The 17294-nt window shown below is 40.8% G+C and overlaps 1 protein-coding gene across 2 annotated transcripts in view; it reads right to left on the bottom strand.

The window, feature by feature from the left end:
* Nucleotides 1-16774, bottom strand: part of EPB41L4B (erythrocyte membrane protein band 4.1 like 4B) — a 159830-nt gene extending 143056 nt beyond the window's left edge. Inside the window, exon 1 of one of the 2 annotated variants that reach the window (XM_072411912.1) lies at nucleotides 15801-16774. In XM_072411912.1, coding sequence (XP_072268013.1) covers nucleotides 15801-16106 — 306 coding nt within the window. In that variant the 5' untranslated portion in view covers nucleotides 16107-16774. The remainder of the gene's footprint in view (nucleotides 1-15800) is intronic. The other variant, XM_072411914.1, reaches the window with a different exon arrangement.
* Nucleotides 16775-17294: the final 520 nt, after the last annotated feature.

Below are 17294 nucleotides of genomic sequence, written 5' to 3'. Positions count from 1 at the left end.
GGACACCCTGGGGGCCACTTTCATAGCAATGAACATTAGGGTACTGCCAATTGTCTGTGTACTGTGGTACCCCTATAGGGGGGAACACTCAGCACTACTCACTGCTCACTACGCACTACTCACTGCAGTCAAATCTGCAATGTTGGCAACTGGAAAGTTGTGGGAGCCAGTAGGAAATACACCCCCCCCGCCCCCCTCCTTCCCTATTAAAATGTTATACCCATCATATCATGCTACCCTGTCACACATAGCTATGCTCTTACTCTCTATGAACCCAAATTTCTCTGTAAGAAAAGGGAAATGTAACTGCAAGCGACTCTTGTGGTTAATTCTCCTTAACATTACATCACTATGGTGCCACCACAAGATACAAAAAACTATACCTGTCATACCATGCTACCCTGTCACACATAGCTGGCCACTTACCTTTTGTGAACCCTAATTTCTCTTTAACAGTAGACAAAGGGAAATGTAGGATAAGTGGGGGACTCTTATGGATAACCCCCCCACACACACACTAACATTTTACCACCATGGTGCCCTGTCACAAATGTATGTCACAAATGTTCTTTGAATCCCAATTTCTCCTAAAAGGGGAGCTGCAAGTATAAAAAAAAAAAATGTATGATAAGTGGGGGGCTCCTGTGGCTAAGTCCCCCTAAAATTTTTTTGCTGCAGCCTCATCACAAGACAAGGAAAACTATACCTATCATACTGTGCCACCTTCTGTGAACACTAGTTTCTCAGGAATGGGGAGATGTAGGGCCCAAAAGATGTAGTAGTCAGAACATGTCCTCCTTGGCTATCTGTCCCATGAAATGTTTTTCGCTGGAAGTATCTATTGCAGATTCCTGATTTATCATCTCTTATTTGGTGCATGTATGTTACAGTAACAAGAGTTGTTTCAATTTATTTCATTTTAAATAAAAACTATTTTAAACATCTTTAATGTTTGTTTGCATTGTGGGCCCCAAGTTTTATCACAATGTCAACAGTAGCCCCCCAGATGAGAAAAGGTTGGGTACCAATGCTTTAAGTGAATATTATGGTAGGTCTATTATGCTACAGAAAACCACCAAACATCTAGAAGGACAGATCCTAGCATTCCCATCAGCAAACAATGGAATTGCTGCAAGGTTACACATAAGTTGCACAATAATCAACACATTGAACAGTAGCATTGTTTTAACTAATTTAAATATGCATGCATGTCATAGATCTGTTGGCTTTGTCTTAGTCAGTAATATTGTAGTGGTGAGCAATTAGGAATTTACATATATAATTGACTTATTTTAACACACCACATTTATTGTTCTTGTCGGATACACAAAGCTAAAGTAGGATCCACCCTGCTGCAACAGTAGTTGGGATAAAACTATTCATCATAAACAAATGCTGTCCTACATAATATAATGATTACAAAGAAGACTTGAAATTATGGGTGTTTCTGGGACAAAAGACAATCACCAGGTACGTTTATAAAAAAACAGGAACGCTAAAGCATAAATATATATTACAAACTATACTGCATGACAAATACAATTCTGGAGTGCCTGGAATTAGAGGGTTGTTCTGAACAAGTGGTATTGTTAACGGTCATATAATAAAATTTTACACTAATATATATATATATATATATATATATATATATATATATATACACACACACACACACACTGGCCTTTACAGTGTAATGAAACTGTGCCTTGTTCCATATACTAGACAAACTAAAACAGTACATCAAAACATTCAGTCCTGAAGGTTTCTGCAGGCTATATATTCAGTCACCCACACCATACTTCACAAATTTTGGCTTTTACAAAAATTACTACCCAATTACTGTACCTTGAGTAAAATTCATATATATATTTTATATAATAAGTAGCAATGAATAGATTTTGGGTCCAGTAGTTATGCAGTAATTTAGTAAAATACTTCTGTTTTGAGTAAAAAAAAAAAAAAAAATAAAAAAAAGTTAACAGCAGCAGAAATATATTCATATGAGTGGTGCAATCTTTAAATGAAACAGGAAATAGATTCCTTCATTTAATTTCCTTCCATTTCCAATCCTTCATCACATTTAGATTTGTGATAGGAATAACAAAAACATTCAAATGCAACTGATGACTTTGCAACAAGTATACCTCCATAAATAGGTACTGGTAAAAATGGTCATCATCATGTTCTATTTAAACCCAACCTATATGGTAAAAGACGGTGGGAGAAGAAAATAAGAAATCAATCATCAATCATCAAAGATTTACCTGCACCCCCTGGTAGAGAACAACACAGTGGACAAAAAAAAACATAAAAACAACTTAGAAATATCAGTACACAGAACAAACCATGTTATCTTGACACAATTTATTCAGATCACCGATTGGGTTCAAAAGTGAAAAGAAAATTTGGTCTAAGGATATATTTATTTAAAAATGTGGGTAAAAAAGCACTAGGCAAAGTGCAGTACTCACAGGAATCAACCAGAACACATTAGGTGGCTATGAATTCTGTAGTGAACAAACCTATTAAAGCCCATTCCCCCTACTTTAATATGTAATCCATTTTTCAAGCAGTTTAAATGTGATCTCCATTCATAAACCTACACCTGCAGTGGGGCTACCGGCCACACTGTAAGAGTTTAATGCTCCTTTAGGTCTACGAGCAAAAATATATTTATTTTACTTTTTCTCAATTTCCTTAACTCCTCATTCTTCCAGTGGCTGGCTTACGCCTTTTCCATCTGATGATTTGAGTTGCAGGCCCCCTCATTTGCAATGCAGAGCTACTGGTCCTGCATTGTAGGGGAGACTGAAGAGATTGAACGACAAACAAGTCAACAAGTCTGCAGAAATGAGGGATTAAGGTAAGAAATTCTTTTTTTTACATTTTTTTGTGGTTTGTCAAGGATGCAACAGGTCCACTAGTGGGATGAAGGACCACTGGTTTACAGTCAAGGGATGTAAAGACCATTTATTGTTGACTACTGTTAAAAAGGCAAAACATTTTTTTTTATTTAACCCCCTTAGCGGTATTCCCAAGTGTGGCTCGGGGTAGCTAAAAACATTAAAAATAAACCCTTAACTGGTCCCATAGGCGTCCTCTGAAGTCCTGCCTGTCGCATCCCATCCTTGGGCAGCATTGTCTTCGTCCAATCTGTCCCCCAGCGTGTGCACCGACATTCCCTGGGAGTTCCCAGTGACGTTGGTGCATACGGGAGGCTCGGCAGGAAATTCAAATATTTTGTATTGGATTCAATACAAAATACCTGTTTTAATTCCAAAACAAAGTAATCATTATAGTATATATAACTATATTACATGTATGTTATATATGCTACTGTACAGTTTATTACAGGTTTCAGTATTTTATGCACCCTTGTTTTAACAGACTTTGTGTTTTTTTGCTATGGTAATGCCCATTCTTAGATGAACTTATTTTTCAAAGATACTAGGTTGAAAAAAAACGAAAAGATATTGGGAGGCTACCCTAGTTTCAGTATACTTGGGACTGTCGCCCTTACTGGGCTGGGTCAATTTCCTAGGGCTATCTGCCCCAATCAAAGTGTTCCTCTGTTGCTACTGCTGGCAACTCATGTAATTGCTACCTTATCAATTGAAATGAAAAGAATGACAACTGAGAAGATCTAGTCTCTTCAAGCACTAAAGAATGCTGGTTTTCATTTCCATTCTGGAAGGGTTGAGACCTCCATTGGGGCCCATTAGGGTATCATGTCACTATGAATGACATTTTCTTGCAGGCTTGCGAGTTTCTTCTCAGAATGGTTGGCAGAATGTGTCTATTACAGAAAAAATACCCAATGTTAGAGCAATACCCTGGCCCCCCAGATATACCAGGCATAGTTCTCCCCCAGAGGGTTTTAGCCGGTTGCTCCGCCCCGGCTGCCGTGCCTCCCCATCCACCTCTCCTCGGCAGCTTTAATCCTCTGCTCGGATCTCAGTGAGGCTGCTCTGTGCTCAGCTGTCATCTGTTCAAAGCATTGCTGCTGCGGTGAAAGGTTAGCACACAGTTTAGCTTTCATGGAGTGAAAAACGGGCAGCCCTGCCCCAATCTGATAGCACGAGCCGGGATTTTTATTTAATAAAAAAAAAAAAAAAAAAAAAAAGGATAAAAGCTACCTCTAGCTTTTAGTGAACTCTGAATCACTTTCTGCATGCTCACAGCTGTGTACAAACCTCTATATCTCCTAAACTGTATGTCACAATGAATTGAAAATTTCAGGGTGCACAGGGAACCCTCATAGATACTAGCTGTCACAACCTCTTTAAAAAATTGTAAGAAGGGAGTCAGAAATGTAAAAAGTAATGAAAACTTAACATTGGGGTTGCTGTTTGAGAGGAAAGTGCAACTAGGAGTTCTAAATTGAAAATGCAAGTTGGGGACCCCGGGGCCACTAACACAGCAAGGAGCATTGGGGTGGGGCCTCTAAAAATACACCTACTTGTCACAAATCTATACCTATCAAACTACCCTGTCTGCTTCTCTTCTTTAAACCCCAATTTCTCTAAGGTGGGGGGGTACAAAACTGAAAATATAGGTGCAAGTGGGGGACACACCCCCCTTACAATGTCATTACTACAGCATCATTAGAACACAAAAAAACTCAGCCCATCAAATTGGGCCTCCCTGCCCTGTTACACATTCCTGTCCACTTCAATTTCCCTGGAATGGGGAGGTGTAAGAAACCACAAATATAGATACAAGTGGGGAACATCTGAACATAAACTCTGCCCTCTAAAATTTAATGAGGTTGAGATACTGGAAAGGTTAGTCACGTGTAACAAGGTAGTGCATTTGGATGGACAGTTTTTTTTTAATGTTGTAATGATGCCATGGAGATGAAAGTTTGAGAGGTGATAGCCACAAGTATCTCCTACTTGCACCTATATTTTTGTTTCCCTGCACCTCTTACTTCTGGAGAAATTGGGGTTTGAGGTAAGATGCAGACAGATATGTGTAACAGAGCAGGCAGCACATTTTGATAGGCAAAGATTTATGTTCTCATAATTCCTTAGTAATACATTTTTAGAAAGGCTTAGCCACAAGTGTCCCCCACTTGAAACTGAAACTGTGTAGGTGCCTCCACGTGTACTTTAAAAATTTCCCAAGTCAATCAAACCAATGATTTAGTAGATCTGAAAGTTTGAACAAAGCTTTTTAGGCTGCAGAATATGACATGCAGCTTTTACACTCACATCGCTATCACACTATGCTGCCTTACATACTGTGGATAAACTTCACAGTTTTTTTTTTTTTTTTTTTAATAGAATATGGGCAGTGAGGAGAGGGGGACACTGGCTGTCTTATTCCGATCTGATATCACATGCAAGCATCACATTTTTAACATTATACAAAAGAGCGACTTTCTCTTTTATATAATGGAAAAATGTGTATTTTTGTTTTTACACTTTTTTGGGGAGGACCTCTCCCCCTCAGTCTTTACTTTCATTTCGGTAAAGACCAAAGGGGAAATGCAAAGCCTCCTGGGATATTTGTGTCACGTAACCCAAGAGGCTCTGGGCTGCTCTTTTTGTGCATGCATCTTCAGAGTCTTTCTTATAATGTAAAAAAAAAAAAGTGTTCAATCTCATGCATGAACAGTACAGCACTGGACGTACGTGAGCATCAGAGAAAAGGTGGAAGCTGAGCCAGCGTGAGCCCACTTGGGTTCGTTTAGTAAAAGGATCAAGTGAAAAAAAAAAATGTTTACACAAAAGTTCATTTTATCTTAATATAGCCTCAGGAGCACATCCGAAGTTAGGCTGAATTTACACTGGCAGTAAGGATACATTTGTCCATTCCTCAGGCTAGGAACCACTGCTGCTTAAAAAACTGCTAAGGTCTGAAAAAGCCCAGCACTTACCGTCTGTTACCAATTCTAGGTGCCTGGCAGTTGCCAGAAAGCACTCAGGAGGGGTAAATGTTTTTTGCTGATAATATGAACTAAGCCTAAATTGTTACACCACATTTATTATACTATTACACTACTACAACCGATTACACTCTTAAAACATAGAACACTAGTATGTTGGGTCACAATACACGGCATTGGACAGATGTGGCAAAATACATAGAATAGAAAAACTGGATATACTAACGGGGCAGGCATTACTAAGTTAGAACAAAGTATAGGGAGACGGTAGAACACTGAAACAATAAGAGGTTACTGAATACCCATGGCATAAACAACTGGGAGCACTAAATTTGAAGTGTTTTGACACATCCTCTTTTTGACCACCCAGCTACAGCTTCCCACCCCCCGGCTGAAAAAAATTTCTGGGGAGAACACTGCTAGGTCTGGGTGGGAAGAATGAGACTCTTCTCTCTTCATCATCCACCCAAGTCATTCAATGGAGATGAAGGGATCTCTTATGGCCTTTGTATAAACTTTAATGGATAGCCTGAAGGCTTCATCTTGAGCTGTAACATATCTATGAATGACATCACTTTTCTTGATATGAATGGGAAGGATCACCCATGAAACATTAATCCTAAGGTACAGGGATACCTGTACCTTCCTCATGACAACAGTCTTCACATGCATCCTTTTCTAAATCAAGAACTGGCCTCCTAGATTTATTCCTTTCTTGTATCATTAGGAGTCTGTCCTGGGGAATGAATCCTTTCTTTCCACTGGCAACATCATAGTCCAGTTTATCACTGCAGAAGCTCGGTCTCCCATCAGAAACTCTGCACTAACCTTGCTTGGAGATGGGGTCCGACAACTCATGGGTTGAGTCGAATGGCTCTTTGCTGGTATCTTCTTAAAGCATAAATATATCTATCTATTTAGTACATTCTGCATTTTGGCAGCCATTTCTACCCTGTGTATCTATTCGTGTGCATCTACAATTTTCATATGATTGTGCAACTAGTTCATCTAAAATGCATACACAAATTTTAATCGCCCCATGTAAATATCTGTTCATGATCCCTTTGTTCTAGTTGAGTGCTCATTGATATTTTTTGCCCTGCCAACCCTTCCCCTACTCTGGTTCAACTGATATCCCAAATTCCTTGTTACTCCCTCCTCCTAACCTCATTCCTATTCACACTAACCATAAGCTCTTACCCCCTTTTTCTGGCAGTCTATGGAATGACAGATCTGTTGGCAATAAATTGACTTCGATCCACAATATTCTCTTCTCTAAATCTCTAAACTCCTGTCTGTCTTTTAAAACCACCACAACTACATATATCTCTTCCTATTGTGTGTTATTTCCCCACTTCCTAGTTTTTTAAGCTCTTCGACACAGGGTCCTCTCCTCCTCCTGTGTCACTGTATGTATCTGTCTGTCACTTGCAACCCCTATTTAATGTACAGCGCTGAGTAACATGATTGTGCTATATAAATTTCATTAATTAACAATAATACATATCTAACTATGCCGATGGATGTTTCCACTAGGCCACCAGCAGGCATCCTCAGATGTTTAACTGCAGTCAATCTCAGGTTTACAGAGCTTGGCGAGTCTCCCAAATCAATACTCTGCCCAAACTTCAAAACTCCAGAGACTAAAATCTGTGTAATGTCAGGTTTACAAGCTGCACCAGCTGTTAAAATGATCTGTTTAAGACCAAAGGTCTATACTCCTCTGTGACATCACAAAAAGTCTTGGCGTGGTGAGGGGAGACGTATGGCTGGCAGAGACAGACAGACCAATTGCATTCTGGGCTGAGGTGTTAGCTTGCCGAGCAGGGAAAAAACAAAAAACTTTATATCAAAGAAGTCTAATATGGCGTGCCACCCATCTTCTCTGACTAGGTTGGTCTTTACACTTAAGACTGAAATTCCTACCTACAGCAGACTGATAGCTTTATCAACAATTTGAAAACATAGTTTTTTTTACTGTGTATTGTGATGGTACGAATAATGCACATTTCATGCAGTACCTACAATTATTAAAGAGTTACCTTTAAAGCTAAACTAAAATGAAAAAAAAAAAAAAAAAAAATTTTAAATGCGCAGATCCATTAATCTCCCTGGAGCGGTCTCCAATATGGTCCTACGTTGTCCCCGTTTCTTGCTTCGTCCAGGTGCAGGACACACTTTTACAAGCTGTGCATAATTGTGTCAAGGGCTGTTTTCCCTTCACAATTATAGGCACAAACCTTGTACACAATGGTGCGCTGTCACTTTAACCCCCCTAGCGCTAATCAGGGTGGATTTTTACATGCTAAAACCGGTAATCCTGAGTCACACTCGAGGTCACAAAACACTTACCTTGCACTGTTGGCGTCCCCCAGGTCCTCGGGCGGCATCCTCCCTCTTCAATCTTCTCACGGCGACTGCGGGGACGTTCTCCGGGGTTTCCCGGTGACGTCGGTGAATGCGTTGGTGTGGGCGGGACATTTAAATAATTTTGTATTGGGAATCAATACAAAATAGCTGTATTGAGTCCAATACAAAGAAATGTTGATATAATAGTTATATTATATATGCTACTGTACAGTTATAATACATGTTTCAGTATATATATATTTTTACCCAGATTTCTGTTTTTTTTTTATTTAAAGTTTAATATTAAATAATGGACATATTTTGGTGACTTATGCCTAAGAATTATAGGCCTACAATGTAAAATAAAAATTTCAAGCAAAAAAATGTACTGCTTTTTGCAAGGAAATAGGGACAGAATTAGAACACTAGGGGGGTTAAGGGCTGTTAAACCTTTACTCTTGCAGTTACACATATTTCAAACAAATGAAGCTTTGTCACTATAGAGGTTATCTATAGTCACTTAAAAGGTTTAATCCTTAAAGTTTTGAAGGTATATTCAACTACCAGTATCTCTTATTTAGGGAAAAGTACATTTTTTTTCTTGCCTGGATTTTACTTGCTTTTTAGCACATGATTTTTAGTCCCTTGTTATTGGACAGAGGCTGGAAATTAAAGTACATTTGTATAACCATCTATAACAGCTGACAGACTCTCCTTGCCAGTGCTTAGTGAACAGGATGCCTGGCTATGCTTACCCCTGCACCCCACTGAAACATAATAATTATCAAATCCACAACACAAAATGACCATTTCAGTGCACAGACATTTCCAGTATCATTCAGGTCCTCCACCAAGTGTAAGATTTGCAGCAAACACAGAACATGACAGACTCCATGCACTCCTGTCTCCTGTCCAAGACACACCTGAACACTTGTTAAATGTCTGCACACTCCTGAAGCTAGGAAAATGTATTTATGGCTCCAGATAAAGAATCCTATGGCATACATAAAAGAATTAACGCCTTCATTAAGGTGTCTCACCAGCAAAACCATTAGGCAGATTCCAGGATTCACAATATGATCCAAACTAATAGAGAGAACACCATGCATGTGAGCCGCAGATGGGGTGTGTGACGATTTGTTGCTTAAATTTATCAAGCATTTCACCATGCTCCGAGGGACCAGCAGCGGGGCTCCCCTCGAAGGTGACCAAAAGAACACAGAGAGGAAAAAAAAAAAAAAAAGAAGAAACACTAGGTATATGGACCACCTTGAAATTTATCTAGTTAGGTCCTGCGAGTGGGAGTGGAAAAAGATTAACCTGTGCCGACATGGAGTGGTCAGGAAAGCAAGGCTAGAGTTCAACTGTGAGCACTACATATTGTGATTTTATGTATATTTAGGAATGAAAATGAATTGCTAATTTTCTGTTAAAAAAAAAATCCACAATTAAAACAAAAAGTGCCTGCCAGCAAACTACAAAGCAAAATAAAAACTGCACAAAATCATATCAATTCTTGAATTGAAACAGGAGGACAGAATACCTGAAATCACCCTGGATATACTTTGACAGTGATTAGGCTCCCAACGTAAGAGAGCGTAACTCTGCTCCTCCAGCTAGAGCAGGAATACCAGGCCCTGTCGGACCCATATGAATCAGATCCAACACCTGAGCTTAGCAATAAATTAGAAAACCAAAGCATCCAGTTGGATCTGTGCTTAATCCATAGAGTAGAGAAACAATTACACTGGACTAAACACAAATTCTATGTAAAAGGCAATAAACCTGACTCCCTTCCAAGAATGAAAGTAGGCCCCACTAATTTGACAAGTAACCCACAAACTTTTGTTAAACAATTTTGTAAACACCTGGCTCAACTCTAAAGATACAGGCTTCTTTGACTTATCCAAAGCTGAAACCTTTTTTTTCTACGGTCCCCCTAGCAGATCTGCCCCAAACTCTGCACACTACCCTGGAGGAATCTATCACGGAGGCAGAGACCAGAGCAGCAATGAAATCACTCAAATTGCAGAAAAGACCTGGCCCAGGGTGGCTCTCCCCCCACTACTTCACTACTATACTAAATTCAGGGATACCTTGGCTCCCCACATGAAGTTTTAAAACCAGTCTTTCTGCTGGATTTAGACATTAAAAAAAAAGCATTTGATACAGTCCTCAGGCCTTATCTTATAGGACTGTTTGTGCTAGAGAAACGGAGGTTTGGACCAAAATTTCATCGGCTGTGTTAAGGCTTTGAACACTACCACCCAAGCTTTCCTACAATACATGGGGTTCAGCTCCTCTCCATTTCATATTTATGTGTGTGTATATATATCACAGCTTCCTATGATATGCTCCTGTCTTGATACGTCAGGCTAGGTTACTCCTGGAAACCTGGAAGAGGTACCAGATATCAGGTTGGGGCTTATAGCGACAAAGATGCCACTCTTGCCTAAATTTTTGTATCCCTTTCAGGTGCTCCCAATATCAGTCCCCTCTCACTACTTATGTATAATAACAGAGAAATTTATCTCGGGGAACAGTAGACATTTCTAGACAAACTCTGTTGCAATGAAATAGGGAGACCTCCCTGTACCTCATATTTATAACTAATATGTAGCGGCCCAGTTAGCCAATTTTCAGTATACCATTCTGAAACAAACACCCTTATGGGTGGCAATAGAGGCGGCAGAGGTGTCTTTCCTCCCCAAAGATGGTCTTGTATGGGTCTCTGATGCATCATAAGGCAGTATCACGAATACAGTAAAGAGAAAATACGTTACAAACATGGGGCAAGCACAAACACACGGAAGACCTGATATCCCCCACACCCCTCTGGCGCCTCTATTTTACAATCAGTCATTTCCCCCAGGTTGAGAACTATTTGGCATTTAAATGATGGAGGGAGCATAACTTTAGAAGGGTTTATGACATGCTGTCTATACATGGTACTAAAGAATTTGCTTCCTTAGAAAAGAAAAAGCACAATGTTCCATCCAATGAGATTTTCTGTTATCTGCAGATCAAACATTTTGTGACAGAAAGTGAAAAAAAAAAAAAGTACCTAACCCATCAAGGATGACCTCCTTTGAAAGCATTTGCAGAATACTACCCAACCCTAAAGGCAACATAACGATAAACTACGGTTCTCTATTAGCAAGTACAGCATCTAAACCACATGTCTATATGTCTAATTGGGAAACGGATCTGCAAATGAAAGTTGACCCCGAGAAGTGGCGCTCAATAAGGGATTGTACAGCCAGGTGCCCTCTCAATAGTAATGCCACCGAGCCAAAATATAAACCAATAATGTGTCGGTACATGGTGCCTGCCAGGTTCAGCAAATTTTCATCCAATTCCTCAGGAATGTGGTTCAGAGGGTGCTCAGTCAGGAGCAACTGTTCCACATCTGGTGGGAATGCCCAAAATTACGCAGATTTTGGATTGCTTTATTTCAGCTTGTATACGGTGCTGGTTAGATCCATACCTAAAGACCCCAAGGTCATTTTACTAAATGCTAAACCAGAACACTGTACAGTCTCTCCTAGTTTTGTCTGTTACAGTTCATTTTTACTAAAGCTTCACTTTTTTACAGCCGGGGGTCCAGCACAATACATTTCGACAAGAGACAAAAACAAAAGTGAATTGTAAGTTTAGCACCCATGCCATGAATCTGCAAATCATAAAGACAAGCTAAACTCCAGCCTTACCTCCTGCTTTGGACAGTTATTCTGTAATGAAATTGCTTACTACTGTTTGACAGCCCACTGTAAGCTTAGCATGGGGAGCTTCAAAATCTGCAGAAAGTCAGCACCTTCCTTTTTTATTTGCCGACTAAATAACATAACATCCAAAATCTTTTTCCTCCTCACTTACTGTATATCTATCTCTTTTGTACATTAGATTTAACTATTTTATTTATGTTGGCATTACCACAGCTTCTCATTTTTAGCATGCTTCCACCAGACACAATTTGACGGCCATGAACAGAGAAGTACAGAGACTCAGTAAAGGTATCACCAAGTCTACAAAACCACATGGAATTAAATTGATTTTTTTATTTCATAATTATCTTTCTGAAGGGGAAGGGGGGACCAGGACATTGAACAACTCATCAACAATCCTTCAGTTCTTGTTACAGGGTGTAATTACACTTTTTACTGAATGTTATAGTGGTCACAATAAACAAGCTTTCAGACAGGTAATGAATGCCAAGTCCATTTGATTGATTTCTCTCCTTTGGCATACTTATTTGGGCATCTGAAATAGCCAGCTAGCTTACATCAGTTTTCCTTGTTCTTCTTATTGAAATTTCTCAAGCATGTAGCAAGACCTCCAATGCTGCAATGCCATAATAATTGTTATGACCCACATGTTTATGTACACACCTGACACATCAACATGGCAATGTTCTGCATATCATCTTCCAAATTGCTCTGAACCTCCAAGTACAGCAGATAATGCAGTTTAACTACACTGTACAGAGGTGTGTGGCAAAACTAAAACATTCACTTCCATAGTAGTGAAATATTCACCAGCATGCAACTCCATCTTCTGTCAATCATCTACCTATTTAAGACAACCATCTACCCAGACTCAAAAGTGCCTTCATACCAATGGGCATACGCTTATACATCTGCTCAAGTTGCAGTGTGCTCACCCTCCGTACTCCCAACAAGCCAAAAAATACACTCACTTCAAGAGGCAGGCTAATTTGTTCTACTTGTGTATGTGCCGCATAAAATAAAAGGCATATGCCACAAAATTCATTAACATTGTGGTTGTATGCAAGCTAAATAAACCAAATATGTCTGCTTTACATGCTTTCCCACATTGCCCATACATGCAGTCAGGACAAAAACAGTTCTATAAAAACAAAGCACATACAAATCTGGTCTTCAAGAACGTGGAACCTTGCAAAAGTCAATAAAGGAAGAAACTATCAAAAGTCCTTTGGGAATATACAGCAAAAAGGAAATACATTAAAGTTACATGGAAAAATAAATTACACTTGCAAACAAGAATTAGAACTCTTGTAAATAAAGCACCACAATTTAAGTATCCAAGACTGACATAACCAACAGGATGTTTGTACACAGAAGGATTAAACATTTAGGACAATCTCAAGTACAAATATATATTTTTTACCATTTAAAGCTAAAGGACCCCCCACAACCCCACTAAACATAGTGGGATTGCCATTTTCACCAGCTGGCCCTTAAAGCAAAATTAAACTTCCAACAAAAATAAATAAATGCAAGGTAACAGTTCTTTATTGCAGAAGGGACATACTATAGAAAGAAAATTGAGCTCCACATGGACAGGTTAGTTTAGAATCCTGACCAAAACTGGAGTTAAATCATTGCAGCCTAGCTAAGTAAGGTGACAGAAGACCACATCTGCCAATAAAATTCTAGTAACAGGAATTACCCACCAGAATGTTATTTTGGACCCAAATGCCACTGTAACATCTATAAAAGAGTGTGCCACCATTGTAAAAAAAAAAAAAAACCCATAGAAGATACACCAAAGAAAGCCTGTTTATTCAATGCATGGGTTCTCTGCCAATTATCCTTCTGGGTGGAGCCGACCTTTAAGCTCCAATACATTACTGAATGTTGAGTAATCAACCACTGTTTAGTAATGAAGGATATGCATGCAATAGGGAATATAATAAACTCTGCTGTGATAAAGTTCTTGTTAGGAAGAAACAACCTAAGTTTAGGTGCCATCTATGATTTAAAGAGTTTATCAAAAACTAAGGAAAAGTTTTGGCTGGACAGAGCAGGGAAGTATTAAACTGTCAAGCTTTTAATGCTATGCACCCAGAGGGAGATTAACCCTCTTTATTTATACTGATGCCCAATGTCACAGAGAAAGAAAGTGAATGGACAAACCAACATGTTAGAGTCAACACGAAGAGACAATAAAAATCTTCCAATGGGGCCACCTCTCTTGGGAGATTTCTTCTAAATTTCTGTTGTGTCTTTGGGACATAAAATCAATGACAATGTCTCAAATTTAAATAATAAAAAAAATTATATATTTATATATACTGTGGCATGTGGAGTGAGGTTGGCACTCTTTTTTTACAGTTACAGCAGGCTACATCACCTGACCTCTTGCCTGCACAGTGCAAGATCAGGTGACGCAACCAGAAGAAGGAAAAAAGATGGTGGCACCCAGCACTCTCCCTGTGCTGGGACAAAGGAGCAATCAGGTTAATGCGGGATCGGATCGTGACCAGATATGGAGTGATGGGGGGGGGGTTTGCTCTACAATAGTTAGGGTATTATGGTATTTTTTTATTTTTACGACAGTTCGGCCTTAAGCCTGAAGGTTGTTGCAATTGTCATATTTGCCACCCATAATCTATATTAGGTTAGGGATTTTATTCTAAGGCCTCCGCATCACTCCTCTGCTCAGTGTGTACAAATGTCCATCAAAAATAGACATCTGCTTTCTTTGATGAGTATAGCAGTTAGGACCCACAAAGAATATAGCTGCTGGAGGTGAATAAGTGTGCGAGTGTGAAATAAACCCACATCACACAAACAAAACTTTAGTTTAGTGGATAGGATGAAGTTTTATTATTGCCAATTACATCCCCCGCCCCCCATATACATTAGTCATTAAAAAAGGAGTACATGTTTACCATGTTTATTATGTTTCACTTGAAAAAATTTTTGTAGGACAGCCAATGCTGACAATTCTCTGCCCGCCAAAAGCACCTGTAACCTGCAACTAATGTCCAAAGTGCATTCTGTGTTTTACTGAGAAATATACTCCCATCTCTGGAACACCTGTCCAGACTCCACATCTCATGGTGCCTAGGGCAGAAAGGTGTGTGCAATCCAGAAAAAAACCCTGGACAACATATTGGGAGCTTTTATAAAAGTGAGACCAACCCACATAGTTTTCATTAACAATAAACACACAGCATCAGTCCACACAAACATAAATCCACTCCAAAGCAGATGAGTATTGAGAGATTTGTGCCAGCCTCCAGCACTCCACCTGTTGCTGCACTGATTGCCACTGATCATCAGCTCCCTGAATGATGCATTGCAGGACAACATTGTCAACTATTTATCTCATCAAAAAGCTATTGGAATTCGCTTTACTTGTAAATGTGTTGCTGGACGTTTATATATGACAGATTAGACCATTATTATTAGGGTGAAAAATGGTCTGTGTCACAATGCTTACATTACTGATCCTTATAAATGATGAGTGCCTTGTCTATTGGTGCATATGTTTTTATACAAAGCACACATTGCGATGGGTGCCTGGTAACTATACAAATATGTAATATGTCCTGTATAATATACAGGACAGTGTATATGACAACTGTATCCAGGAACAATGACCCCACACCATGCTGCGGTGACACGAAGCTGCCTGGTCACGTGTCTCCAGCAGGTTCTCCGCAATGTGCGGTGTGACCCCGGAGCCTGCAGCACTCTCATCATACATGACACTATGGGGCAACCACAGGAGTCGTGTCCATTGACAAGTACAAGGGGATGGTCAGCTGGTGTCCTTGTTAATATCGACTTACCGGCAGGTCAACGGTGACATCCGTTCCATCCAGTAGCTGCACTTTGCAGGTCAGGACCGACTTGCTGTCCCCCGCCGCGGGGATGTGAACTGTGGCCCCTCCGCTGAGCAGAGGGGGAGACAGATAGGGGGGGTGCTGGTAGTGTACCCCGGGAGGAGAGGTGGCTCCAGCCGCTGCCCTCATCACCATAGCTGCGCCATCCCTTTCATCTCGCCCAGCGGCAGAACGAGAGGCGCCCGCAGCTCTCCCCGCGTGCCGCTGCATCGACCGCCGGCCAAAGGTCCTCCGCAGGAACCGCAGCATCATCGTTCACCTCCTCCTGGCCGCTTCCCTCCTCCCTCTTCAGCCCTCTCCTCCTCTTCCTGGGTAATAAAGCTCTCGGCACCTCTCTTAGATTATAAATGCCGACATCCCGGGCTTCATGCTAAATCCAATCGGAAAGCCTTCTCTGGACTTCTTCCGCCCTCACGGAGCGATCCGGTAAAACCTCCCGGAACAGGTGTGTGTCCTTCTAGCTGAGAGTTGGCTCCCTGTGGAGAAGTTTCCCCGCCTCAGGAGGTAACCTGGCAGGAAAGTTTGGGCGCCCCGGTTCACCTTCCGTCACAGACACGGCATGTCCTCTTATTACACCGAGGAGGAGGGAGGACGGCACAGGGGAGAGGCTCCAATACCAACCACAACCAGCCTGGCAGGAAAAACCATCCTGGGCACAAAATAATTACTATTTACCTAAGTCCTCACTGTGCAGGTGACTTACTGACAGACATTGGGAGCGGATACCCCCTGGGGGAGAAATGCCCGGGGCCCCCTGTCACCAGAACCCCCCTTTTGTTCCGTCTCCCTATAACACGCACTTATGGATCTGGTCTCTTCCTCCTCTCCTGGTGAAGTGGAATGACACAGACATGGGTTTGTTTAGTTTCCCCCCTCCCTCATTCCTCCTCCTCTGTGAGCTTTCTTTGCTGGCACCGTATCTCCTCCCTCCACACTAGTTTGGCTCATTTCCCAGTCCTTCTATTGACAAGGCGGCAGCAGGTGTTTTAACCCCTTCCTCACTTCCTGCTCGGGAGAGGTGAGGGGTCACGTGGTGGCAGCGTCTAGGTAAGAGAGTAAAGGTGCTGCCATCACAGGAGACCTGACAGGTCTGATAGGAGAGACCACTGCTTACCACACCGCATTCAGAGCTTGAAACTTCCTAAAACTCCTGTTTTGTGTATTGTGGCAACTTAATGTACAGCTTTATCTTCAGTTTCCCCTGTACGAGTGAGAAACAAAGCTGACACAATAACAGATCTGTTTATAAAGCAGTGACTATGACACTCCCTGTTGGACAATTTTCCAGGCCCATGTGTTTCAAGGGCACTAATGGATTCAGCATCATAGAATGTTTAAAGAGGAAGTAAACCCAAAAACGACCCAGAACAAAAAAAAATTACACTTACCTTCAATCCCGCAGAGCTGTCGATCGTTGCACAGGTTTCTTCCATCGGGTCC

Source organism: Pyxicephalus adspersus, chromosome 5, assembly GCF_032062135.1.
Source record: "Pyxicephalus adspersus chromosome 5, UCB_Pads_2.0, whole genome shotgun sequence".
Taxonomy (NCBI): Eukaryota; Metazoa; Chordata; class Amphibia; order Anura; family Pyxicephalidae; genus Pyxicephalus; species Pyxicephalus adspersus.
Note: the sequence above shows the minus strand (reverse complement) of the source record. Positions and strands in the feature narration are given on the sequence as shown.